Source organism: Psittacula echo, assembly GCF_963264785.1.
Source record: "Psittacula echo genome assembly, chromosome: 22".
NCBI lineage: Eukaryota > Metazoa > Chordata > Aves > Psittaciformes > Psittacidae > Psittacula > Psittacula echo.
This window is the reverse complement of record NC_137758.1, coordinates 5,277,199-5,304,664: the sequence shown is the minus strand read 5'-3', so window position 1 is coordinate 5,304,664 and position 27,466 is coordinate 5,277,199. Positions and strand designations below refer to the sequence as shown.

General features: G+C 43.7%; 2 protein-coding genes across 6 annotated transcripts; both read right to left on the bottom strand.

The window, feature by feature from the left end:
- Positions 1–66: 66 nt before the first annotated feature.
- CSDE1 (cold shock domain containing E1) lies at positions 67–18,246 on the bottom strand. Of its 4 annotated transcripts, none has more exons than XM_080632827.1 (20): positions 18,139–18,246; positions 13,818–14,233; positions 11,450–11,648; positions 10,611–10,720; positions 10,169–10,261; positions 9,555–9,652; positions 9,314–9,395; positions 8,853–8,981; positions 8,567–8,692; positions 7,517–7,729; positions 6,287–6,427; positions 6,039–6,197; positions 5,364–5,471; positions 4,334–4,509; positions 3,872–3,984; positions 2,918–3,037; positions 2,522–2,700; positions 1,450–1,613; positions 837–969; positions 67–269 (listed from the first exon to the last, which is right to left on the bottom strand). In XM_080632827.1, exons 3-20 carry the CDS (start codon positions 11,646–11,648, stop codon positions 222–224), a joined length of 2,391 nt encoding a protein of 796 aa, XP_080488953.1. In that variant the 5' UTR covers positions 13,818–14,233; positions 18,139–18,246; the 3' UTR covers positions 67–221. The 4 variants fall into 4 exon arrangements, with proteins under 4 accessions (XP_080488953.1, XP_080488952.1, XP_080488951.1 ...); XM_080632826.1 differs by having other exon boundaries at positions 13,818–17,020; positions 18,139–18,207; XM_080632825.1 differs by lacking the exon at positions 18,139–18,246 and adding an exon at positions 17,128–17,269 and having other exon boundaries at positions 13,818–17,020.
- Positions 18,247–19,278: 1,032 nt separating this feature from the next.
- Positions 19,279–25,022, bottom strand: SIKE1 (suppressor of IKBKE 1). Of its 2 annotated transcripts, none has more exons than XM_080632831.1 (5): positions 24,602–25,022; positions 24,424–24,529; positions 23,340–23,482; positions 21,085–21,198; positions 19,279–20,710 (listed from the first exon to the last, which is right to left on the bottom strand). In XM_080632831.1, exons 1-5 carry the CDS (start codon positions 24,758–24,760, stop codon positions 20,621–20,623), a joined length of 612 nt encoding a protein of 203 aa, XP_080488957.1. In that variant the 5' UTR covers positions 24,761–25,022; the 3' UTR covers positions 19,279–20,620. The 2 variants fall into 2 exon arrangements, with proteins under 2 accessions (XP_080488957.1, XP_080488956.1); XM_080632830.1 differs by having other exon boundaries at positions 19,280–20,710; positions 24,424–24,532.
- Positions 25,023–27,466: the final 2,444 nt, after the last annotated feature.

Below are 27,466 nucleotides of genomic sequence, written 5' to 3'. Positions count from 1 at the left end.
AAAATGTGATACTATAAAGGCGCCACCTTAAAGTTCTCCAGAATGCAACTGTGCATAATTTTAAAATGGTTTCATAAATTTATTTTAAACATAACATGAGAAGGTGTTAAAACCGGTGTAATAGCTTCTTAGAATTTGGAGGAAGGGATTAACAGGGAGATATTCAGTACCCTTCACCAGCCCCCAGCACTCAGCCGTGTATCAGGGTTGGGCTTTGAGGATCAGTCTATAACACCAGCTTGGCGGATCTTTCTCTCTGCACCAAATCCCTGCAAGGAAAACACAAACAAGTAACTTTTAGCTCCAGCCTCACACTTTAAAGTCAACCTGTTCTCTTCCAATCCAGGACAGACTGAGCATGCTTGTTCTAATTAGCCACGTTTGGCTTCAGAAACACAGACAATACAGGTTCTATGGGTTCCTGGATGCCCTAAGAGATTCCAGCCACTTCACTTCTGTTTATCAAGTGGTGGCAGAACCTCCTGTGAAAACCAAATTGATGTGAAGACTATCACTTACTATCTCTGAGAAGGGGAGCAGGAGGTTTATAAACAAACCTGGAGAGCCATCATGTGTTAGAACACAAGCAGCAACTGACTGCTTTGCTACTGCATGCTCTTCAAACCACAGCATACATGACTGACACAGGGGACAGCACCCTGACCTCATATAGAAATAATCTCATCTCTCACAGCAGGCGAGTCATTCACTACAGAATGAAGGTGGACCCTGTGCTTCCAACTATTCAGGTTTCCAACAGAGGAGTCAATTTTATGTCATTCAAGTTCGAACCCAAACTGCAGTTACTCTACAATGCAGCCTTTTAACTTACATACCTTTGAGTTATCCGGTCCCCGAGGCTGACGAAGAACTGTGAGCCGAGGAGCATTGGCATCATCCAGATTAATGCTCTTTAAGCGATTAACGAGTCTGTCAGGACGTGGGGCAGCGACAGCCTTCGCACCTTCGCTGTAACAGAGTCAGCCACACAGAGCACGTGTCACTTTCCAGAGCTGGTACGAGCTACTCACTGTCCCCATTAGTATCACCCCATCCTGTGCAAAAGCAGACCTCAGTGATGGCACACAATTCTGCTTCAAAACCATTACTTTAAGCACAGGGCTACAAAATAGCAGTAGCTCAAACTCCTCAAAAGGGTATTCTGTAGTGAGTAGAGGTGTTGCCTTTACTCTCATGCACATCTAAGTAGTATTTCCTACATTTCTGTTTCCTTTAAGTGCAACAATAAAAGGCTTACAAGTGGCCAGTACATAATGGCATAGCATCAACATCTCTAAATAATGGCAGCTCTCGGGTGAGAGGCTCTCACTGAAGACAGAAGTTCAGAGGTCCCAATCTAGGAACAGCTCAGTTTAGAAGAGGCTTGCACCAGCCTGCTGTGATGCAGACATCATGCCAGATTAAGTCAATTGAATTGTAAATCCTCACCAGACACGCCACACATTACAGGCACTGCATTTTCCTGTGCGCTGGTTCAGGATTACAGAGAATTCCACTTCGTCCCCAGCCTGCAGCTCCACACCATCCTGAACTTCTTTGACATGGAAGAAGAGCTTTTTGCTGTCACCCACTTCATAGTTAATGAAACCAAACTGAAAACCAACGTATCACAAGGTTATTTTTTCCTCTCGATCTAAACAGATTCAATTACTTACTCATTATTGCAGTTTAATGACTTTTAGAAGTGGAAATGCAGTTTCTACACTGATCAGAACATTCTGCTGGAAACAATACTTCTGGAAGTCTAGGCACTCTTGAGCTGGTAAAGTCACATTTAAACCCCAAAACCTATAGGACAAGTTCTGAAACCTGCCAAAGTCCTGGCAGCATTCTCAGTATTAAACTGAAGAGTGCTGCTGCATGTTCTTTTCCAAGACTCCTCCTTATACAGCAGACACCACTCCACTTGTTGGTCTGTCTCTGGTGTAAGTAGTCAGGTTACTCCCATTTACCATTTTACTCGTCAAAACTCACCCCTCTGGCAATGGCTAGAGCTTAGTGCTGCAGAATAGCTGTAAAACCAGAAAGCATCCACAGCACTTAATTTTCAAAGAATTGTGAGATGCAGCTGGCCAGGTTACGATCATCCTTCGTGTTTCAGGTGGACTGCAACCACTGTTTGCTTAATGCTGGGAAGCAGCTTCTAGAAACAGTTTGCACCATTTTGTTTCTTTTTTAATACCCTGTTCAGCAAAAACTAGTTAGAACAATTTCTAGGACATCCCAGAAACAGGTATTCAGAATCAACTGATTCTGATCAGGAACTGCTGCCCAGTAGTACCAATGAACCAGCAGAACCAAGTACTGTGTTCACCTTCCCTGAAGCCACATTACACAGGTTTGCATAAGCCAGTGCTTGGGTGACACAAACCTGCTTCCCTAGGACCAGCATACAAAGCGATCCATCCCTGCCCAACAAGATTCCTGGAAGTGCTGAAGTGGGTTTTCATCTGCTCTATGCCATGTTAACTGGTATTTCCTGTGAACATGCATCACTCACCTGATCTTTCACGCATTCCACTGTGGCTCTGCGGAATGGTGTGATGTTAACAGCCATTGTCTGCCCATTTTGACCAAGAACACAGAGCTGAAACTTTACAGTCTCTCCCTTTTGCAGACAGTCACCTTTGTTTGCCATTCCAACAATTCCAAATGGATAAACCTCTCCTTTCATCTCACCTAGAAGAGGAAAAAGCACAAGACAATTGAGAGGCATCCCTTCCTACCCGAGGGCATCCCGAACTTATTTCTGATATTAGAAATGCTGCTTTTACTATCAGCTTAGTAGTATGAATATAATCTGCAGGATATCTATCAACACCTCTATTTACAGTTTAATAAACTTCTATACTTCTTGTGCATTTGTGAAAGGAACTCTTGTAACTTAAAACCTTACCATCCTCCATGATTTCAATCATGCCTTGGTATTCAGTCTGTGTGGGATCTACACTCCTCAAAGGACGAATTACTTTACCAGAGTAAACAGTTGGATCAGCTTCTTCAGTGATACCATTCACTGAAAAGAAACAGGCAATGGAAGAACAGGATGTTCTTTTCACATTTTAGTGGTCAATAACTTCCTCTTTTTAAACTAGTCTGCACTGCAAGACACTGAAGGCAGTGCACTATCACCCACTAGCACTGGAACAGCTTTAACACAGTAGTAATGACAGCTTTTCTAATCAAGACCACACTGATATTTCAAACACTGAAGCAGAAACCCACTAGTTTCTTGTGAAACCAGAGACCACTGAATCAAAGTATTTTACTTCTTTTCCACTGCTTTCCCATTCCCGACATATTTTAACCATTCAGTAAGTATGCTTTTTCTTTGCCCCCAAGTCCTTACTAACTCCAGCTGCATACCTCCTGCAAGGCACAGCACAGTTAGGGCAATTATTAATTTTGCTTGTTCTGCCACTAGCTCTCCTGTTACAACCCTTCAACTGAAGAGGACAAAGTACAATAAAGGTCTAAAGAGTTGCTACTGTCCCACAGGACTGTTGGTCTACACTTGTGCGTTCTCTGGAGACATAAGCAACAGCTTTCAAGAAACCTATGACCACCATGTTAAGTTGATGGAATGGGTTGCCCAGGGAGGTTGTGAGTGCTCCATCCTTGGCGGTGTTCAAGGCCAGGTTGGATGAGGCCTTGGGTGCCATGGTTTAGTGTGGGGTGTCCCTGCCCATGGCAGGGGGGTTGGAACTGGATGATCTGAAGGTCCTTTCCAACCCTAACTGTTCTATGATTCTATGATCTAAGCTGCAGCTGTAAATGGATTATTAACAAACTTTATCCATCCACGCCTGCCAAGAGCCTTGTAAGCAGAAAATACCAGGTACAGTCTTACCTGCATGTGTTTTGTTCACCTTTTCTGCACTAACTTTGTTTCCTTTGCCTTTTGATAAGCTGTATTCAACAGTGTCTCCGAGTTCCAGGCTATCAATATCACCACAGTATTCACTAGAGAAACAGAATTACGGACAACTTTCCTTTAGTTATGTAATAACATGTGATATTCATTCAACATTTACATAAGTTGATCAGAAACTAACTAGTTCAGTACCTCTCATTTCCATGAAGCATTTCAAATATACAATTAACTGTATTTTGTGGCCTGGGATTCACAGGGATAGAATACCAAGGCTGCTGACTAATAGAAAACTCCAGCAAAGATAATAAATGGAACTTGAGATACCTAGCGCATACATGTGTGTGAAGTCCAGATGGGTTTAAAAGTAAACCCAAAAACTCTGGCCCCCAACTAAACAAACCCACACAAACAAGCAAGTAATAATAAACTGTCATTCACCTGTAGTGGAAAAAGATCTCCTTATCATGATTTGCTGTTTCAATAAATCCAAAGTTATCTTTCAGGGCTGCCACATATCCCAAAAGCCTCTTTGAGCTGTAATTGCGTCCTAGCATTCTGACGGAAACAGCTGTCTGCAAACCAGTTCTCTTCACTTCACACACACAGAACTCAACCTGTTGAAGAGGTGCATGTCAGTACTAGATAGAAAAAACCCAAACAAACCACCACTATGGAAAAAAAAAAAAAGCCTCAAACCAACTCATTTCAAAGCTGCGTAAGCTCTAATCAATACCTACACTCACCAGGGAAGCAGTTTTCTAGCCACTACACTCACAGAAACATCTGTCAGTCATTGACATTTACTACATTCCAAAGAGTAGCAGTCACAACTAGCAGTACCTGCAAGACAAGCCAGCCTCCAGCACTCAGCTTTTACCCATTATAGATGAGAATCTTTCTGTTCCTGTGATTTACCTCCTTGCACTATACTTACCATTAGTAGCCCCCAGTGAACATGTACTGAGCTTCACCCACTTGTTTCAGGTTTTTAAAGACAGTAATTGGTGCCTTCCTAGTACAGCTCCTGAACACTGGTAAGTTTTTAGGCTGCTCTTCCAGATCGCAAGCGCTTTTTCCCTTTCCATTACCCCTTATGCTAAGTTGCTCATAATGGTATCTTCTTCCTCTTCACCATTCATCTCAAAATCTCTATGCCAATTTCCTCTTAATTATTCACAAGCAGAGCCCAGTGTCTTGATTATAAGAATTCCTTGTTTTAAAAGCTTCATTTATGTATTAGGACACTATTTTCACATATATATCACCAGGTTTCAGGATATTATTCTAAGGTATACAAAATATTAAGCATCTCAAACCTAGGACAGAGGAAACAGGTAACATTATGCAGATGCCTTGTCCTTTGTTTGTTCCAAGAGGGAGAGCAAATCCAGTAACAAGGCAAAGAGAAGCTCCCACCTCACACTGCACAGAAAAAAATATTTCCCAATGATATACTTAGTTATATTGCCTTATCTCCTATCTGGGGATTAGCAGATCCTTCCACATCCTTGGCCTGGTAAGGAATGGTCAGTTTTACTCCACAGTCGTCATAAACAATTATTCCATCCTCAGCCTCCTAAAAATAAGACATCAGAATTCAGCAGTGTCTCATTTGTAAGTGAGCAAGTTTTCTGTGTACAACTCGAGCACTGATCATTTGAGCCACAGTGGTTTGACAGTAACTGGTGAAAAACACAACAGAGCAAATGACTCCAAGAAGCTTTAAATGATACAATAAAGGAAAGAAAAGTATTACTACCATTTCCAGTAAGCATTTATTGGAAGTTTAAGTACTCTGTTATTGTTTAAGACAACCTGACAAAGCAGAGGTTCTCCTCTAGCCCTAGAAGCTTTATTTTTTTATTCTATCTAGTATGTTAGGGAGTAGAAGGTAGAAAGAAACTTCCTATCAAAAGTTCCTGGAAATTATCCTCAATAATATAATCATTAATGATGTTTTTCTTATCTTTTTCATACAGGTTAGTTTGTGCTGACTGCTGTTGTTGGTTATTCAATGTACTTCACATTTATACAGGAGTAAGAGTGCTTCAAGAAATGGAATTAAGATTTTTAAGCAAACAGCCTCAAGCTCCAAAGCCAGGGATGCAGAACAGGTAGTCCACAAGTAGAAGAGCAGCATTACCTTCTCTTTGCCTTTATTTGGGCTAGCGGCTTTGGCTGGAGTGGCTTCTTTGTCTATAGTGCCCACAAAACGATGGTCTGATTGGGTGTGGAAAGAAACCGTGCCCTTTGGAAGCTTCTTAATCCTTATGGCATGATTTCTTTGGGCAGACAACATATCCTGGAAAACAGGATCAATCTGACTGTAAACAGACTGTATGTAATAGCTTTTAAAAGTAAAGATTTCTTAGAAGTATTAATCTCACTTACAGGAACAACAGTAAATTCTACTTCATCAGAAATATGGAGTTGATTCCCATCCATAATTTCACTGAAGTGAAAGAACATGCGAGCATCCCGATCCACGCATTTAATGAAGCCAAAGCCATCTCTCATTGCTGCAATCACACCCTGGTAACAGTCAAAGGGACAATTACAGTTTTAGTACTACATGACACCTGTCTGCAGGTACTCCATGTGTGTCTGAGGAGTACATAATAATCTAGACACAAGACCTGAATCCTATGAAAACATTTATTGGTTTATGCAACATGCCGCCTTGCAAACTGTAGTGTTAATGGCTATGGTCAATCTGAAATGCAAACAAGTTGTACTTACCTAGTTTCTCAACTTAATTTCTTCTTAAGAGTGACATGGAAAAGATTAAGCCATTAACAAGGACTACTACAGTTAAGGAACCTGGCACTACTACCACACAGAGAACAACTTTACAAATTCATACATATAAAGCACATAAATGCAAACTAAATATATAAGAACTTATATGAAGAGAAAATAAAAGCAGTGGTCAAAGGGAAGTTTAAGAGAAAGCCCATCAGATTTCCAGACAAATGAAGTTGCTGAAAGAATTCATTACTCAAGTTAGGAAGAACTAAAACAAGATCCTGCCAGAGGCACACAGCAAGACAGAATTCACAAGCATACTCAGTTCAACCCAGTTCCTACCGAGCCTTTAGCAAGTCTCAGAGAAGGCTTATAAGACTTAAATGACAACGCAAAGATAATTTCACCTTTGGGAACATTCTCTCACATGGCATCCTGAGCTTTCCTAGCTCCTATTCAGCTAATACTTGTCAGCCCAATCAGAACTCAGTTCAGGCAGGCAACTATATCTGACCATAGTAGAAACATAAGTCTATAAGATAGAAAGCCACAACCCAAGAGGCTGAAGTTCAGTGGTTTTCTTAAAGCAAAGGCTCCCTAATCACAGCAGTCTTATCACGCTAGTACATAACTGGTCTTCAGTTGAAAAGGAAGGCAAACTTACAGTGTAGCTGGAACAGAACCAGTATTCGAAATTACAGGAATGAAAGATACTCTATAATACTGATTAGCACATCCATCTTAGTCTTATATCTAAGGATTTCAGAAAAGGCAATGGAAGACACCAGTGATTTTTACATTGAAGTTACTGTTTAAGACAAAACCCTCCCCATGTTTTACTTTCATTTCCCCATAAGAATTAAAAGATATACTTGCCATTTCCCTAGTTTCATTAGTAAACTGGAAAGTATTGGGAAGAACCTCAATATTGGTGGCCCGTTCCAGTTTGTCACGTCTGTCTGTTGAAATATTGAATCGAACGTGGTCACTTTCCAGCAAGGTCACCTTGGATTTTGTATCTTTGTCTCCAAATGGAAGTTCTTTAGGAATCACAAAGTCAACTTTGATGCGGCCAGGTAATGGATCACTCTATAGGCAGAACACCCAACAGAAGACATTAGTTCACCTGCAAGAGTCAACATAACTGCAGACAGCTTTGGTATTTCTGCCAGCTATTCTAACAGAAGTAGGGCTGACACCAAGTACCTGCTGGACTCAAACCACTACGTTCCATTTCTACCACTCCTCATTTGAAATTTGCTGTCCATAGCCAAATTAAAGGTGTCTTTGTTGCGGCTTGCTGGTTTGGGTATTTCATTTAAAGCACCAAGCATGTTATTGCCAAAGAAATCAAGGCTATTTCAAGAACTGAGTTTATAACCATGCTTCCAACACTTCCAAAAAGCAGAGTCTTACCAAGCGTTCAAAACACACAAGAAACCCCATCCCAGCCCCTCCCAAAACAACAATGCAGACTGGCCTAAAGCCATAAGGGAAATGCTCTTTCCTCTAAGGCAAACATTAATGGTCAAGTTATCTGGCAAACACATCTTTAAGTGTTAATCTTCACAGGAATCCTGAGATCAGGCATTTCCAGCAAGTATTTTCTCTCCTTTTCCCTATGCTTTTGCCTTAAAGACTCACCCTAAACCAATTAAATTCAATGGGAAGTATGTGAAACATTAAAAGAAAACACTCCCCAGTGTAGCACTACCCTAATTCTTGCTTTTCACTATCTTTAGAAAAATGTGTACTGCGACTGCTATGAGTGGTTGTAACAGATTAAGCCCAAACTTACTCCTTCACTCTGATACAATGCTTATGCAGCAGACTGTTAACAGGGAAAGGGAACACTTACTGCTGGACTGGAATTCCATACAATCAATAAAACATTTCACATGAACTTCAGTAAATACTGAAATTCACCTGGTTTTTGCTGGGTACTTTTGGAATTACTTTGGTTACAGTTCCTTCAAAATGTTCAATGCTGATATCTTCAAAAATGACAGTTCCTTGAGGCAGCAGTCTAACATCTGTTGCAACTTCTTTACCCTAAAAGCACAAAAATCCGTCAGATACCCATAGAGATGAGGTAAAGAGCCATTCTCCCATGTACCTCCTCCCTCCTTTTACAAGTGAATTTGAGAAAACAGACAGCTGTCCAGTTATGCTCTAGCACCTTGTCTTCAGTTTTTACTGGATTTCATCTTACATTTCTGTCTTTGATTGTAAACTCCACATCATCACCAGGCTGTAAAGCTTCTAGGTCACCTTTAAATTCGCTATAGTGAAAGAATATCTCCTTCACGACATCACCCCTCTCAATAAATCCAAAGGCTTCCTAAGAACAGAACAGAGTGTTTAATAAATTGCCTATTCTCTTAACGTAGCAAGTTCTATCAAAGACAATAAAAGACTATAACACACCAGTATAGCAGATTCATGACTGCACACAGCAAACAGACAAACATGAGAAATTAAGATACAAATGGAAATAAATAGGACTTAATTTGTTAAGATTTGTACCAAAGATCAGCTGTTTCACCCCGTTTACACCCACAGCTCCAAGCTGTTAAAACAGCTCTTAGAACCCTAAATATATTACTTATAACACCACTTTTCAGAACAGCATTTCATTTTCCAAGGAAACTTGAAAGCTGAAGCACCACTTACTTTCATGGCACAGACTACTCCTTGACAGCGGGCTTGTTTCTTTTTTAGTAGCATAATGTTACGAGCACTTACAGCACCAGTACTAGAGAGGAGAAAAAGTAAACAGAGCAAACCTGAAATAACTTAAAACTGCAGCAAAAATGAAGATTATTTCATAATGTCATTTCAGTTCTTGGAACAGACATTAATTCTGCCTGCCTACTACACCAAGTACAAAGGCAGAAAAGCAATACAAACTTACTGTTTATTTGTATCAATTATAAAGTTGATTTTATCTCCTGTTTCCAGCTGTACATTTCCTTCAACATCCTCCGGGGTGTAAGTCAGGTAAAATACTTCCTGTAAATTAACATTGACTAACATTATTACTTAATATTTGCAGAATAGCAGTTTCAAAGAAAGATTAACACAGTTTTAATAACAATACCTGCACTAAAGAAATTAATTTAGTTGAGAAAATGGAAAATGCTCAAACATGGCATGCAAAACCATTCCTTTTTCCCCATCATGCTGCTTGGATGAATCTTTAACAAGCAACTTAAGTTGAAATGTCAGTTTCTAAACTTTATGTCATCAAGGTAAGGATACATGAACATTACAAACCCAGCTTCATTAAGTTTTAAAAGAGAAAAAACAACTCCGTGGCTTTACATGAAGTTCTCCACAGACACAAGCTAGCAAGCTGTGGAATTAACATTTCTGCTTGTAGTAATTACCAAAGCATGGGGGGGTTCGGCCAAGAACTAGAGCTCTTAGCAATGTCAGCTGTCTACATTATAAATTGCATCACATTTTTTGCTCATAGACCACAGTGATGGACCAGTGAAGAGTTCAAATAAAATATGCAAGCTTTACCCCATTACGTTCGTAGCATACACTCCCTGTTGGACTCTGACCCGGGGCAGCTGGAGATTTACTCTCTAAATTGTGAGGAACAGCACACACAACCTACCAGCCAAAAACAAATAAAATCCATTGCTAGTCATTTCAGGAGCAGCACTGTTGAATATAACATGAATCTCAGTATCCCCTACTATACACTCATGGATGCACTTCTAGTGTGCAACAGGGAATGCCACGTTGCCAAGTTTCACTCTTACAGAGCATCTGGTGGCTGTAAGAATTGTTTGGAGCTAAGGAAGAGCTCAAACAGAACCTCTGATTTTTTTACCAGAACAAAGATATATTTCAGTGTAACAGTACACCATATTTGGTTAATATGCATGCTAAATGAATTTAGCCTTCAGTACTGGAGTGAAGCATGGAAATTACACATGTATAGCAAACAGGCACTAACTTGTCCATTTATTCGTTCTTCAGGTAATATTTCTGGTTTTATCTTCACCAATTTAATAGCAATGGGTTTTCCAGTTCGGCGGTCAGAAGACACTTCAAACTCAACATCATCTACAAGACAAACACAATAATGGTGTCAGAGTTTTGATCAGGGGTTTTGTTTTGGTTTTTAAATCACTAAATGGTGACATGCTAATCCACTGCTTGTAGTCAAACACAAAGTAAAATCTCAGTGAAGTGTGTAGCCAAACACGAAGTAAAAACCTTGCTTTTGTTACCAAGCAAGGACACACTATTTGCAAATATTTCTCTGGTTATTCACCCCTGCTGCTAACAAACTCCTCTATTGTAATGGCATGTCCCTGAGTTACTCCCTCCTCCTGCCCTGCTCACTGTAAAGCAGAGTTCAAATGGAAGTTCAGACAACATAACATATGCCATTCAACAGTTTAGAACCTTTGCTGCCACATTAATCAGTAGCATGAAGTAGCAGCCTGCCCATTCTGAAACACAACTGGCCATCCTCAAACTAATTCTAAAGAAGAAACACTTCTTTAGGTAGACTCTTCCACAGTCAAAGCACGTATTTCCATCTCAGTTATACAAGTTTGACCTAATACCATACCTCTGCCAGAATGGCCACAACTACATTAATGCAAGCTGCACAAAGCTTAAGTGTTGCAAATGTCTCTCATCAGGAGCGGTGGGTTAATTCAGTCATCTCTTAGCCCACCAGAAGCAACAGCACCCATCTGATCATGCCACAAGATAAAAGTATTTTCTATGGCAAGTGAAAGAGCCTGGTCTTCACTCAAGAAGCTCTGGGAGTTGCCTCATTACCTCCTACTTTGAGCTCCTGTAAGTTGCCATTATACTGGGAACAGTGGAAGAACAGTCTAGCTTGCCGTTCTGAACACTGAATGAAGCCATAAGAGGTCAGCAGTTTTTCTATAACCCCAGTCTCACGCAGCGCTGCCGAAGTACCATTGGGGTACCCGTTGTGTCCATTGTTGTGGAGCAGGTTTGGATCAAAGCTCATCTGGTTAAAAGAAAACATAGGGAGGGAAAAAGCCACAAAACCCACTTATTGACTTAAAATAGGTTTCTTTTCTCCATGCCTACATAACACAGTAACTATTATTAACAGAAACACAAAGAGCTTGTAGAAGTTATTGTAACAAGCAAATTCTGGAGCACCAAAACAGTCAAGCTTTTGCAAAACAATCATCTTTAGACAGGCAACATATTTCTAAAATAGGCCAGAAATACAACACCAAAATAAATATTGTTTAGACCAAAGCAAAATTCTGACTTTCTGAAGCATTACACCTCAAAGTACTCCCACATTCACTGTTTCACACCAGAGCCAGGAAATACCTGAAATATCTGTTCTTCCAAATTAAGCAGGTTTAGGAAAAATGCAACAGTTCTGAACCAATAGTTTCAGCTTCACATCCCTGCAAAGTTTGTCCCTACTTTGTTTGCTCAGCCTTTCATACCTAAAAAAGGTTTTAAGTGCTTAAATGTTTTTGCAGTGTTATGGAATTAACACCCCATTAGTTAGAGATTCCCACCATCTCTCCACATTGCAATCTTGAGGCAACTTCCAGAGAACCTGCAAACCTAGAACCAACTGAGTTTAATTGTTTTAATCCTTTTCTACTTTGCCTGATGTAATGTACTATAATTTGCTACCAGCTTTAGGGATGTGTTTCTTCAGGCACATCTGACACTGTCAAAAACTTTAGGAGAATGAAAAATGTTCTATTTCAACACAGAACCATAACACCAGTGCAAGAACACATTACAACATGGCAGTTTATAAATATGAAGCTAAGTATGTAACTACTATGTGAACAGCTGGTTCACAGCCAGGTTAGATACCAATTTTATTGCCACCATACTCAGAATGATAGCCTACATACTGTCCCAAAATTAAGTATCCAAGTGATGACATCATGTCTTCTAGAAGAAGACACACAGCAAAATGCAGCATTATCTGTTAAACTGGCGCAATAAGCCACAGTGTTACAGACAAGCATCTACTCAGTCTCTTGATTTTAATCTAAACTGCCCTCTTAGCTTACAATTAGAAAACCTCAAGTATCAAGATACCCTACAAACCTGCGCTATCTGGCATAAAGCACTACTCTCACATGCTCAAGTCAAAGTACAAACATGTCATAAAATAGTGACTCAAAAACACATGGCCCCAGCAGAGACCCCTGGAGAACTTTCCTCCATCCTCCTCAGCCTCTAGCCACCAGACAAAGGCAGCCAAGGCTTTGTGTAGCTGAGTTAAAAACCTCCAATGGCAGAGGTTCCACCACCTTTCTGGGTTAGCTGTTGCGGTGCTGTGCTACTTTCTCAGCAAAGATGTCTCATGTGCAGCCTCAGTTGCTCAAGGGATGAAAGTCACAGGTGCTGCCTCTCCCTTTATGCAGTGGATTATGTTTAAAGGCCACATTTTCTCAGAATATCTAACAAAAAAACCCAATATGCAAAGTTGCTGAATTAGACTAGTTTGTGTCACCATCACTGCAATATATAAACTATAGGAGTATTAGTAGCATAGCACAAGGAACTCATCATCAGTATTCTAAAGTTTGACATCTTAAGTTCAAAGATACACTCCTCAGGGTGGCACTACACTCTGCTGTATAGAGAAGGGCACATTATAATAACAGCAGCCTTTCCAGATGCTTGTCATATTCCCAGACCTGTGTAAGCACGTTAAAAAAAAGAGCATAACAAAAAAATCAAACACAACATCCATTTACACAGATCACCAGGAGTACTGTCAAAAAACTGTGCTTTAAGAAGCTTCTAGTAATAGGCTACTACCTATTAATTACTTGGACCTACAATATAATGGCTCTCTACTGCACCATGATGACTGCCCAACTCTGCCAACAGTGCATTCCCAACAGCTGACTTCTAAATAAGTAGTTATTTGAAAAGAAGGGATTTGAATCACAACACTACCATTACTAGAGGACAGAAACATTAATAACCAGCTCTCTAGGGTTATAAGCATCATTAACTAGAACCATATTGCAAGTACTATGAATTAGTTATACTACTACAAAGCCAACATAACAGTAAAAACCAACATACATCCTGTTGGCAACTTATTTCCTATTAAGTTCTGAAAAAGAAAAAAAAGAAAATATATATATATATAAAACCTTTATATATGCACACCAACCTCGCAGCGATATTCAAATATTGCACTTTCAGTAGTATTAGCCGATTCTTCTGTTTCAGCACAAGTTTCTAAGGATGAAGACTGCTATTATTTAAAAAAATAAGAAAATGAGAGAGAGAGAAAGAAAAAAAGATAGCAAGAGAACTTGATCTATTAAGCTAATAGAGAATACAAGTGCTGCTGCCCTTGGCAGTTTCAATACAGCACTGGAGAAAAAGACTACTAGCAGCGTTGGGACGTGCTCTTTTGAAGCTGTTGAGTAGGCACAAACTTCTTGTTTCAGATCAAGCCTTGTGTCTTCAGTGTACGTTTCCTCTTCTTTGGTCTTGAGTTGTTACAATGTGGTATATTCTTTTCCTGATCTGAACTTGAAGCAGCAGTTTCAGGTGGTAAATTCTGTTCTGTTCCACTTCATACTGGAAAAAGGGAAAAAACACAAAGTATCACTTTAAAAAGAAATTCGACATCAGTCCAGGTGCTCCCATAAAGAGGTGCAGTTCCTCTACCTTAATGCTGCAGGTGTGATCCAAGCTAGGCAAGACTTACACGCTTATTACAGACATATTTGACATTCCAATTTTCAGCTTTGTTTTACAAGAAGCTACTTCCAAGCCAGTGATGTGGCATTTCCCATTCTAAGCTCTTCACGCAGTTGGGCATTTCAGGAAAGGTACAATTAAAACAGCAACTTCATTTGATAATACAAGTCTTAATCCTCCTATCAATTACTTTATATGCTGCCCCATAATCTAATTACTAAGTGCTTGCACAGACTTTCAGTGTAGCAGCAGGGTGTTTGTGTGGGAAGGAACAGTTTTTGTTGCAAAAGGCAACTCAAGGCCTAACAATACCTGAAGGACCTTTACCTTTGTGTACGAAAAAAACAAACTAAGTACAGATGCTGTATGCACTCTACACAGCATGTAAGAACTGCAGAGCTATTCTCTGGACTTCTTAAGATAGTCCCTGCAAAATACTAATCACATATGGTTAATACTTGTATAGCTAACACAAGAGAGTACCCTCTCTACAATAGTAACTAGATTACTCTGTGTTTTCATGAGAAAGTGGTTTAGAGAAACTGCCACTACTACATGAAACTGAATCTTACAGAAACAAACTTTTTCGGAAGAGAAATAAAAATCAGTTTTGATTGAGTTTGTTGCTTACTCAGTAGATACAGGGGAAAAAAGGGGGAAGATTCTTGTAACTATGACTCTACGGATAAACTATGATGTTCTGCAATAATCTAAAGGTGTAAAGCATCAGAACACAACTTTTCCCAAACCATTTTCACAAGTCCCACACCAAATGAGAAAAAATATGAACAAAGTCCATTTCCCCACTGCAATGGGGAAAATGGATTTCACAATTTACATCTACCTCTGAATTCCCTTTAGTGAATCTGAAAGAGTCAAGTGACTGAAACATGAATGTAAAGACATTTAACTCTCCTCATAGTGAAAACGCTGACTGCAGGCAGCTATTACAAATTAGAACTCTAAGCTCCAGCAGCACACAATGGCTGTGTGCAAACTCATCACCCAGTTTTCACATAAGTTAGTATTTGAATGACCCTCCTCCAGATGAGGCACCTTCTTTTAGTCACCACTCTGAAAAACTTCCATCTGAAATAAGTTCTCATCAGACCATTCCACATATAGGAATGAGGTTAAATAAGGAACTGGATGAGGGTGGTACAAACCAGTATCTGGTTTGAAAAATTTGCTCAATTATAAAAACATACAAATTAGAAGACATGAACCTATTGCAAAAAACAACATTACCACTAAACTTTGCACAAACCTCCCTATTAGATTCATGCAACAGTTACCAGAATCTCTTTCACAATACTAGTATTCCTTGGACAGCAATTCAGATCCCAAAAGAGCATCCCCTTCCCTGCCCAAGTTGAGGAGGAATGAAGCAGACACACACTGTATCACAGGAACTGCACAGAGTATCCACGTACTTCTCTCTCATCTAATTAGGCTGATATTATTACAGCTCTACTCAAGCTGTAATTATCATGTTACATTTCTCATTTTCCTGGACATAGGATATATTACATTTCCATAGAATAATCAAAACCCCTCTTCTGTCCAAAGATAATCAAAGCTGATTGTATCAGCTAACGGGGTCAAGCATCAGCTTTTCCCTTAAAAGCCAGTCTGATCTGGTAACAAGGCTGGTTTATCACAGTTCAGAGGGTTGTCAAGCAAGCACAACTCAAGTAAAAAAAAAAAATCTCACTGTGTGCGTCTGCCTCAAATTCTTTACTTTTTAATTCAGCTGCTATAAATACTCCTCCAAATGGTAAACACTCGAAGCAGCTGCCCAGCCCCCAAGTCACGCTGGGTTCACATTTGTGTATTTACAGCTGAAAGGATTAATGCAGACAGGGAAGAGTCGTTCACATCCTGTTCTTGAAGCTTTTCAGGTGCACATTTTGCCAACTGACAGTAAGTCACATAAAGCTGTCCACAGCTTCAAACAGGCTCACAGCAGAACCTGCTGGATTAAAGCTGCTGTTTTATCTCACTTTTTCTTCAGAAGAAATGGTAACTTCAAGAACATGCATTTTAGTGGATGTAATGTGTGCTTCTGGAAATAGCCATTTCTTACATGACTATAACCAAGTCGTCTAAAGACTTTGTATTTTTAGTATGCACACACAACACAGCTCTTAGATACATGGAGATAAAACTATTCCACGTATTTTTGGATGACTATCAGAAAGCAGCACTAAACACTAGCTTGAGCACCCCAATTAATACATGACTGCTACAAGATAAACCACCAACATCCACTGGGTCAGTGAAATCAATTTTACATCAAAAGAAACCCCAAACATCTATGGGGGGAAAAGTTAAAGAACTTCCAAAGGCATTCTGTTCCAGTATCAAAAGGGTGGCTACAAAGAACTCAGAGACTTCCTTTTGACAAGGAGTTCCGTGGAAAAGATGAGGAGTGATGGGCACAAGTTCCTGGCAAGATTCCAATTGGACACAAGCAAATTTTTCCCAATGAGAACAACCAGCCATTGGAATAACCTCCCCAGGGAAGTGGCGCATTCCCCAGCACTGGACATTCTTATGATTCAGCTGGACAGAGTGCTGGGACATCCAGTCTAGGTCATGGTTTGCCTAGAGAGGCTGGACCAGATGATCTTTGAGGTTCCTTCCAACCTCGGATTCTTAGATCTGCAAAAGCACATATACATACAGAATCGTTTACAAAAATAATCATAACCCCCCAAATCCGTTTTCTTTGAAAGGGATGCGGGAAGAGCCCCGCGCTCGTTACTAACCCAGACAACAGAGAGCCGGCCTCAGGCCGATGGCGGCTCGGCGGCCTCCAGGGCCCGGCTCGGCCCTCCCGGCTGCGCTGCAGCAAGATGGAGGCCGCGGAGCAGAGCGGGGCCCGGCAGAGGGGCGGTGCCAAAAGCAGCCCCGGCCAGCGGCGCGCCGAGCGGGGGCCGCCGTGCGCGGGAGGGGGACAGCACACTGGCCGCGGCCTACGCTATGACAGCGCAAAGACCGGAAAGGGGCCGAACCAGGCACCACCGCTTCCCGGCCCAAGGCAAGGGCAAGGCCCGGTGGAGGGAGTGGCCGCCGCGCCGCCTGCTCCGCACACAAAGGGGGGCGATGGCGGCCGCTCCCCCACACACAAAGGGATCGGGGCCTCAACCCTGCGCCGGGCGGGGCTGGCGCGCAGCACGCCGGGAGCCGCGGTCCGTACCGCACCCCTCCTCAGCGGACGCACCACCCCGTCCCCAGGAGCCACAGCGCCGGGGCCCCGCCCGGGGCCTGCCGGGACCAGTAGTCCCCTCAGCACCACCCCCGGGGCACCCCGGCGCCCGGCGGCCTGCAGCCCCCAGGGCGCCCCGCAGCCCGCCAGGCCGCGCTGCCCGCCGGGAAAACGAGTTCCAGCGGCGCATCGGCCCCGCCTGCGCGGCCGGACGGAACTCCAGCCCCCAGGTGCCCCGGCGGCAGGGCGTCTGCCCGCGGGGCGCCGGGAAGCGTAGTGCGCACACCGTCACGGCCCAGCGTCCCGCAGCCACTGGCACACCACCCATCCCCGGGATAGGCGGCCTACGAGGCAGGTGCTCAACCACCCATCTGTCCCCTCCGCGCTCCGCAAGGCCGAAGGGAGGTTGCGGGCACCTCCGCCCCACTAAGCCCGCTGCGACAAGGGACAAGCGGGAGGCGGACCCGGAGGTGCCCTCTACGCCTCTCGGCGACTCCCGGTTTCCCGCAGTGTCCCTTCGCTTGCCCGCGGGCACCGGGAGCGGCCAGGGAGCCCCACAAGCCGTACTCACCCCAACAGCTCAGCGCCCCCGCTCCAGCGCCGCCATGAGCAGCACGGCACCGCACGTAGCAATAAATCCCGGCCTCTCGCGAGAGCGGCGGGGCGGAGCTGCGCCTGCACCCTCAGCCCTCCGGTAGGTCTTACGCTGCGCATGCGCGACCGGCAACCGACCAGCATCGCAGGCGTCTCCGCCTGAGGGGGCACAAACTCTAGCTCCAGCTGGTTCATGGGATCCCGGAGTTGGTTGGGTTGAAGGGGCCTTAAAGCTCCTCCAGCTCCAACCCCTGCCACGGGCAGGGACACTTCCACTGGAGCAGCTTGCTCCAAGCCCCTGTGTCCAACCTGGCCTTGAACACTGCCAGAGATGGGGCAGCCACAGCTTCTCTGGGCACCCTGGGCCAGCGCCTCAGCACCCTCACAGGGAAGAGCTTCTGCCTAAGAGCTCATCTCAGTCTCCCCTCGGGCAGGTTAAAGCCATTCCCCTTGGCCTGTCCCTACAGGCCCTTGGCCAAAGCCCCTCTCCAGGTTTCCTGCAGCCCCTTTAGGCACTGGAGCTGCTCTGAGGTCTCCCCAGAGCCTTCTCCTCTCCAGGCCCAGCTCTCTCAGCCTGGCTCCAGAGCAGAGCTGCTCCAGCCCTGGCAGCATCTCCATGGCCTCCTCTGGATTTGCTTCAACAGGTCAAGTTCTTCTGACACTGCCCTGCAGCCCAGCTTCATACACGGACAGATTCCACAACTTGTTAAAGTTGTAAAGTAGGTATGCTTTAAATCATCCCTTAACTCTAACTCCCTTGCATTGGTTAACCCCTTGCATCAATCAGAGCGGAATACAGTCAGGTACTTACAGTCACATCCCTATTTATAGATCCAAAACAGTCACAAATGTAACATATTTAAACTTCCCCTGCTATTTATGGCCACTACTGATTAATAATAAACTCATTAGTAAAAGCAACCACCATTTACTTTCCCTTTTTTCAGGCTGCACAGCTACACTGAGATAACAAATGTAAAAATTGACCCAGGCATTTCAGATGATGTTAAAAGAGATACAATGCAGCACTGTTGGTCATTGTAATATTTCATTCAGATGAGGTAAAAATTAGGGGGCGAACAGCTTGGGTACATGCAGAGCAGACGGATTCACAAAGCACACCACACTTGAGAAAAGACTGTCCACTGGGGTCTTTTATTCCCTCTTCAACAATTTCTTATAGAAAAGGATTATATACAAGAATACTCCTGTACAGAAATGCCTTATATCTACCAATCAATCTTGCTGGATATTCCAATTTTGCAAGAAAATGTTTTTTAATAAGCACAAGAACATAAATCACCTTCTGCATCTATCAAAATTCTCACTGGGGAAAAATAGCGTAAAAATTTAAACTAATATTGGAAACAAGATGTTTACTGTTCTTGGAGGATTATTCTTTGACCACAGGTAAGAAAGACGAATCTATATATAAAAATATTGTTAAAAACATCACAATACTGATAAATTCCTACAATAACACAACTATAACTTCACTCAATACAGGATTCTGCCATAACTATGTAACATCTGGCACTAGACTTACCTGTGAGGTAACACTAAAAACCTGTCTGTATGGTTAGTTTTGGTTTAGTTTTGAGGCAGAACTACATAGTCTTCCTGAAGTCCAAAGCAGTGGAAGGCTGAAGAGCTTTGATCTGAAAGCTCTGTGCTTGTGCAGGGTTAGAGCACACGCCTTGAGCTCACAGCTAGCCAGTACACGTGACCTGGAGCACTGGTGAAGCTGGAACAGGGCTACACATACACCCAAAATTAATTCGATAAATGTCCTTCAGAAATGCACAGGTGTCAGAAAGAGTCGTCCCCTCTGCTTTTCACCCCTAAAACAAGGTAAAGAATGCTCCTTAGAGGAGTTACTAAAGTGCTCTCTTGGCTATCTGCTGTTCTGTTGACCTGCTTCTAAGCAGCTGTCCAAGTAACAATGTCAACCCAGGCAAATACTGAGTGTCAGCTCTTCAGAGCCAAACAAAAGCTCTGCATGCCTGCTTTGTGCAGGCAGGGCAAAACGTGTACTACGATTTACGTTGGGTTTGAACAATCTCTTATTCCTTCTATCAAACAAAATAATCACAACCTATATTATCTTCTCTATCTATTGGCAAAGTGGATCTAAGTGCCATCTGCACAGTTGGAATTATTAACTAAAGCTCATTAAAAAATACAAACAGGAGAGGAAATAAACTATCACACAAGAGTACACATCAAATACTTCATAGTTAAGCATCTGCATGCTGCAATTACTAAGACGGAGCAGCAATGCAAAGCCTCTGACACCAACAGTATATAATTTCATTAAAATGCAGAGAAAAAAACCCACACACTTTGAAAGACAGGACAAACATACAAAGAAACACCTGAAAGAACAAACCAAACCCCATCCTTGCAGGGTAGTTTCATGTTTCTGAAGTCAAGATTTGGAGGTAAGGTTATTTTGTGACCTAAGCTTCACAGTCAGGCAGATCTTCTCTCCCCACCTCAAAAGATTCTTTGCTGATTGACAATAGTTCACGCAGCTCTTTGTTTTCAAGCTGCAAAATCAATATTTTTGCTGAAATAGAAATGAGCTAATTCACAAGTAAAGGACAATCATCTTTCAACAGCCCGCTCCTCCACAGCTAAATAAAACTGATTTTGTAACATAAGCATTAAGGCAGTGCTAGCAAGAGAGGAACCACATCATTTACAGCTAATTTTTTGCTTCTGGCTACATGTGTGCATGTGTACATGTGTATAGACATAATATATACAGTCATTAAGAACTTGAAAATTAACAGATCGTGTTCTGCATTTCCTGACCCCCACCCCCAAAGTTTTTCTTGTTATAAATCCTTGACACATGCAAGTCCAGAGTAAGTTTAGGCACTCCCAAAGCTTGATCCTTAGTAGTTGTATTTGTTCTTACCTCCAACTGAGCTAGTTTCTCCTGAACTTTAAAGAACTGATCATCATCGACTTGAACAGCTTTTCTCATCACCTCTCCCATCTCACATATTCTGTCTATCTGACTTTCAATTTCCTGAAAGACATAAAAGCAATATATTCAATATGTTCAGGAAAAAGCAGCAGCAATTTATCCCTTCTAAATCCATTACTTTCATTTTCTTCATTTTTTATTATTTCCCTGTTTTGAATTTTAATCCTTTCCTCCTAAGCACCTGCAACCCTTTCTAACTGGTATAATATTTAAAGATGAACATGTACCTTCTCATCATGAGTCACTAGTGAAAACAGTGAAGAGAATTACATCAGACAGCAAGTTAAGGCACCTTTACTTACCAAGATGGAAATAATTTCAAGTGCGACAAGGACTGGGGGCAACAGATTCAGGTTCATGTGAAGAGAGTTTAGTATGCAGCAAATTTCCTATTGCTTTATTAGAAAAGCCTGACTGAATTAAGAGCACCGACTATAAAGGCAAATGAGTTTCATGACTAAGTAACTGTGAAGTAAACAGCCTCATGTCAGCAGGATACCAAGCAAGGAAAGTAAACCATGTCAGACTAGAGCTTCCTGAGGCAGTCTGTACAGAACCCATCTAGGCACAGCTCTAATTCTCTGGGAGATGCATTTTGTTGAAGCTCAGAAACACACATGTAAAAAGCATTGAAAAATTCCAAGAGGTAATGATTATGTAGCAACAGCTCCTGTTTGGAGAGTGTTGTTTCCAAATACAGTATTCAGAGAGGAACTCAAATGTGCAAACACAAAAATGCTGTTAAGTGGCAAGAATCATAGACTCACAGACTGGTTTGGGTTGAAGGGACCTCAAAGCTCATCCAGTTCCAATCCCCGGCCACAGGCAGGGACACCTTCCACTACAGCAGCTTGCTCCAAGCCACGTCTAAGACCTTGGAAGTTTTTGAAGCATTTTAACGTAACAAAAATATAAGGTTATCCCAAAGCACTTTGGGGAATACCAGATAAAGTGATAGGACAGAGGTTTTTTTCTGTGAGCATCAGTAGTTGTTCTACTGCCTCTGGAAGATAAATATATCACAAGAGCAAAGAATTCAGTTTTAAATTCCATGATTCAGGAAATATGTAAACAGACTAGAGCATCTAAAAGACATCTGGAGGAACAAGAAAAACTTGGATTACTTAATCTGGGAAGAAAGAATTACTTTGTTTTTCCCTAAACAGAGAGACGGTTACAGCAAGAATTTAGCTCTTAAAAAGACACTAAAAGGTTGTTACTGTTCTCCAAGTGCTGGGTGGGAAAAAACTCATGGATTTAATCTGAAGTACAGAAGATTTTTCTCCAGTGAAACAAAAGCAGTGACAGAGAATAATGATAGAAGCTTTGTGGAAAAGTTAGGTCCTGATAAACAGAGCAATTTATGCCCCTAAGCAAGCATTGGAAGCAAGACATTGCTGAGCTACTTCAGAAGACCTAAGCGACACAAGACTAGAGGACACGTTGCCACGTATCAGTGGCAAATACATGTGCAAAGAGTTAGGCTAGCTCCAATACCAATTAAAACCCCACAAGATATGAGATGTCACTAGCTTGAACCAGCTTGCTGTTCTCTAATCACATAAAAATGCATCTTAACAAATGCCTAACTGAATTCATAAGCTTAAATGGGGATTTAATGTTATTACTAGATGCCTAAACATAAAATAGGCAGCATTTTCCAGCAGCCACACCTCAGAGGTCTGAAGTCACTGCACCCATTGTGGATGAAGGGGAACTTTTAGGCCACTGTGTATGCAGATTTAAAAACATTTGGGAGTGATGATCTCTTAAGAATTAAACACGCTGCAGCTCACAGAGGTTTAGAAGGATCTTCTCCTTCTGTTAAAATTCCTGAACAGGAACAGTAACAACTCTTACGTGTTTGATTTTATTGTATAGAATCACGTGCATTAAGCTTAACCCAGGGAATTCAGACCTAGTGCATAAAGAATAAGCCTTCACCCCAGCTGTGAAAGGGTTGTGCTTTTCAGTGTCCTCTGTGATAACTGTTACAACCATTAACAGTTGGAATCTGTATTCCTGGAAAAGGAATATAGAAAAAAAAAAAACAGCAAAGAGAGACAACAGTTTCAGAAAATGTCTTTTGTAGCAGAGATGTTCCATGGATGGAAACAAATGTACAAAAGCAAGAGACAGGGACCAGGTGTCTTGAGCCCTCTTCTGACCCCATCCCACCTTACCAAAGAATTAGCCTGATGAACGTTCAAGGCTGGTTCAGCATCTTCACTTTTTCTCCCTTGCAACAGCTGTAACATCTGCTTTCTGTATTTGCTCATGATAAGCTCCAACGCATCCTGGTGCTCCTCCAGCGACATCCACAGCTCTGCAAAGCACCACATCTCATTGCCACAAACTACAAGCCATTTTCCACAGCCATGTCGTCAGTTGCCCAGTTTCTGGGTACCAGCTGCTCTCTTGCTTGGTGCTATCCCACCACTCCCCTTCCCAGTGCAGCCCCAGGGCTGTGGCCACTGGCTATCTGGAGCCATCAGCCGGCCAAGAGGCCATCCCGACAGCAGTTGCCACTTCCAAGGCATAGAAACACATAATCACAGAACAGTTTGGGTTGGAAAGGGCCTTAAGATAATCCCCTTCCAAAGGCAGGGACACCTTCCACAAGACCATGTGGCCTGAGGCCCTGTCCAACTTGGCCTTGAATGCTGCCAGGGATGGGGCATTCACCACTTCTTTGGGCACCCTGTGCCAGCACCTCACCACTCGCACAAGGAAGAACTTCTTCCTTATATCTAACCTAAATCTCCCCTGTTTAAGTCTGAACCCATTATCCCTTGCCCTACCACTACAGTCCCTGAGAAAGAGTCCCTCTCCAGTATCCCTGTAGTCCCCTTCAGATACTGGAAGCTGCTCTGAGGTCTCCACGCAGCCTTCTCCAGGCTGTCTTCAACGTTCTCAGCCTGTCTTCATACACGAGGTGCTCCAGCCCCTGATCATCCTCGTGGCCTCCTCTGGACTTGCTCCACGTCCTTGTGTTGAGCACACCAGAACTGCACTGAGCGCTGCAAGTGGGGTCTCACGAGAGCAGAGGGGCAGGATCACCTCCTGCGACCTCCCGGGGCACCCAGCGGCCCTGGCAGAAGGCAGAACAGACGCGCTCCCCGGTCCCCTCGACAGGCCCCGCCACACATCACACCCCACCAAGCCCCAGCGCACCACCCAACATGGCCCCGGGAGCTCCAAGCACCCCATCCCGATCCCCCCTCCCGGGTCCCGGCACCTCTCAGCCTCCGGTGCCACCGCGCTCACCCCTGTTCTCCCGCTGCAGGTCGCGTATTTGCGTGTTCTCCTGGGACAGGAGGGCGTGAGGCCGCAGCCGGGACAAGTCGGTCCGCTCCGCCGCGGGGCCCTGGCCCTGCTGAAGACACAGCGGTCAACCCGTGCCGCTCCGCAGCCACCCCACCGCCGCCCGCGCCACCGGTCTCACCTTCTCGGCCCACGCGGCGCCCGCCTCTCTCATGGCGGCCACCCGCTGGTGCAGGACGGCGGACTGGTCGATGAGCGACTCGGCCGCGGTGTCGTGCTCCTTCAGCCGCTCCAGCAGCGTCCGCGCGTCCGTCAGGATCTTCTCGATGGTGCAGGTCATGGCGACCGGCTCCTCAGCCCCGCGCCCGCCCCATGACTGGCAGCGCGCGACCCCACCGCCTCCGCCCCCTTTTACGCGGCGGGTTCGCGCCTGGGTCCGGAGCCGGGTTCGGGTCCAGGGCCGGGCCGGCCCCTTGACGGGGAGCTCGGGGCTGCCGCGCTCTCTACTGCTGCGGGACGGCTCTCAGGAAAAGGGCGGCCGCTGCAGATCCATCTGCCCCCAGTCAACGCCCGGGATCGTGGCGGCGGAAGCCCAGCCCTGCGTTCTCTCCGCCCCAGAGCGCTGAGGCGCGGCGCGATGCGCGCGCTCCCAGCGGCGGCGCTGCTCCGGTTCCCACCAGCGCGATGGGAGAGCAGCTTGTGCCCAGGCAGCCAAGAAGCCCCCAGCATCCTGGCCTGGATCAGCACCAGTGCGGCAGCAGGGCCAGGGCAGGGATTGTGCCCCTGCACTGGGCACTGGTGAGGCCGCACCTCGAATCCTGTGTTCAGCTCTGGGCCCCTCACTACAAGAGAGACATTGAGGGGCTGGAGCGGGGCCAGAGAAGGGCACTGGAGCTGGTGCAGGGCCTGGAGCACAGTGTGATGGGGAAGGGCTGAGGGACCTGGGGGGTTCAGTCTGGAGAAGAGAAGGCTCAGGGGGGGCCTGATGGCTCCCTACAAGTGCCTGAGAGGAGGATGGAGCCAGGAGGGGCTGGGCTCTGCTCCCAAGGAACAAGGGATGGGACAAGAGGAACCGGCCTCAAGCTGCACCAGGGCAGGTTTAGATGGAGCTGAGGAACAATTCCTGCCCCAGAGGGTGCTCAGGCATTGGAACAGGCTGCCCAGGGCAGGGCTGCAGGCACCGTCCCTGCAAGTGTTCACACCCCGTGGAGATGAGGCCCTTAAGTGCCATGGGTTAGTGGTGGCCTTGGCAGTGCTGGGAACGGTTGGACTGGATGAGCTGAAAGGTCTTTTCCAACCTGGTTGATTCTGTGATTCTGTGTCCCTGACCCAGGGTGCTGTTATCTTCTCTACTCCTGCCTTAGACAGCAGGCGATAAACCCGAGCTGAGGGCTGCTGGGCTGTCTGCTTATCTTGTGCTCCCGTGTGCCCCTCTTCACTGCAAACATCCTCCACTCCAGCTGAAATAACAAGCTGTGCAATGCTGACTTGCTCCTTTGGTATTTATTTGCTAACTAAAGCTACTGTCTGTGATCTGTGATGTCCTTGATGTTTGGAGTAACTTTGAGCCACAAAGCTCCTTTATTTTATATCACCAATTTTACCAATCGTGTTTTCAACAATAAGGTTCCCATGGCACTCCCTTTGACTTAAGTCAAAGACTCACGAGACTCACTCAGACACACAAGAAAAATCTAGGATGCTTTATCAGATGAAGGTTTCTGTGGGATCCCAGAGATCATCAAGCCTGGTGCAGAAGTGCTGAGTGAGAGAATTTGATATAAGCAACAATGTCAAAACATTCCTACAGCCCAGAAGAGGACAGAGTAAGCATCTGCATTTGGCGTGTTTCATCAGGATCAGATTAGTAAGTGAAATAGGATATAGACTTTGCAAATTCAAGAAGTGTAATGCTGCTTTATAGTAAACTGCATGAACTAAAGGTCCAGACCATGCTTTACAACATGTGTTACCTTCTGGGCCTTTCTTATTTTATTTATTATTAGAGAATACTGCAAAGTTAAGACAACATGTTATGAGAATTCCTTTTTTGTAACAGGCACTTCACGAACATTTGGAAAAACAGCAAACAGCAACTGCTAGTTCCAACCCCCTGCCGTGGGGGTTGGAACTAGACCAGGTTGCTCAAAAGCCCTGGTGAAGGATCATTACGCCTCAGCAGAAGCTGCACATGGATTGTATGTCTGAATCTCTGGCCTGGCCTGTCCCTTGCCTTTATACTCCTGATTTAATAATCGCTTTTCCCTGGCTTTAGAGATGACATCCTGGCCTTTCATGCCAAGCAGAGATAAGCAAAGGAGACAAGGGCCAGCACTGCTCTATCAGACTTTTCAGTTCAGGATTGGTGTAGTCCCTTTGTGGGATTCAGGCTCTTTGAAATAAAATCGTAGAATGAGAATCAGTAAGTCTACTATACTACGGCCACAAAGCACTAAGTCTTGTGTTCTCACTCTGCGATGTGGCTCACCCCCTCTCCAGCAGATCTTTTGACATAGAATCATTTATTCAACTTCCATGGGACAGTAGAATAAGTTAGTGTGGCGCCAGGACACCGACTGATCCCAGTAGGACAAAGCTCCTTGATTTAAATGCTGGGAATGTTTGTCACCAGAAGTTCTAGTATGGAGCAAGAGAGCTTAAACAAATCAACGGATGAGCTTTTTTTGAGTAGTGGTGTCTTATAATTCCTTTGGCTTATCACATCCATTCTGTATAAACTAAAGAGAATGTATAAATTTGGCCTCTCAAACTTTTTAGTGTTTAACTTCAATTCGATTAAACACTTATGTATGTGTACAAAGTGAAAAATGAGGGTACAAGAGGTTAATGTTTTAATGCTTTTAATAACTCTTAACCACATGGCTGTATTTTGTCAAACAGAACATGGATTTGTTCTAGCAGGAACAGTATATGCTAGATAGAAGCATGTTGAGGCTCTCCAAAACAGTATGAAAACCATTTCTAGGCCATCTTTGAAAAATAATTTATGCTTTTTATGTTTTAATTTTAATTTTATAAGTAGTAT

Coding starts and splice junctions, on each gene's coding strand:
- CSDE1 (XM_080632827.1), bottom strand. CDS start 11,648: ATGAGCTTTGATCCAAACCTGCTCCACAACAATGGACACAACGGGTAC. Junction 8,693..8,852: donor TTACAATCAAAGACAGAAAT/GTAAGATGAAAT, acceptor TTGTGCTTTTAG/GGTAAAGAAGTTGCAACAGA. Junction 2,701..2,917: donor GATTGAAATCATGGAGGATG/GTAAGGTTTTAA, acceptor TTCCTCTTCTAG/GTGAGATGAAAGGAGAGGTT.
- SIKE1 (XM_080632830.1), bottom strand. CDS start 24,760: ATGACCTGCACCATCGAGAAGATCCTGACGGACGCGCGGACGCTGCTG. Junction 24,533..24,601: donor GCGCCGCGTGGGCCGAGAAG/GTGAGACCGGTG, acceptor CTGTGTCTTCAG/CAGGGCCAGGGCCCCGCGGC. Junction 23,483..24,423: donor CCTGCAGCGGGAGAACAGGG/GTGAGCGCGGTG, acceptor GGTGCTTTGCAG/AGCTGTGGATGTCGCTGGAG.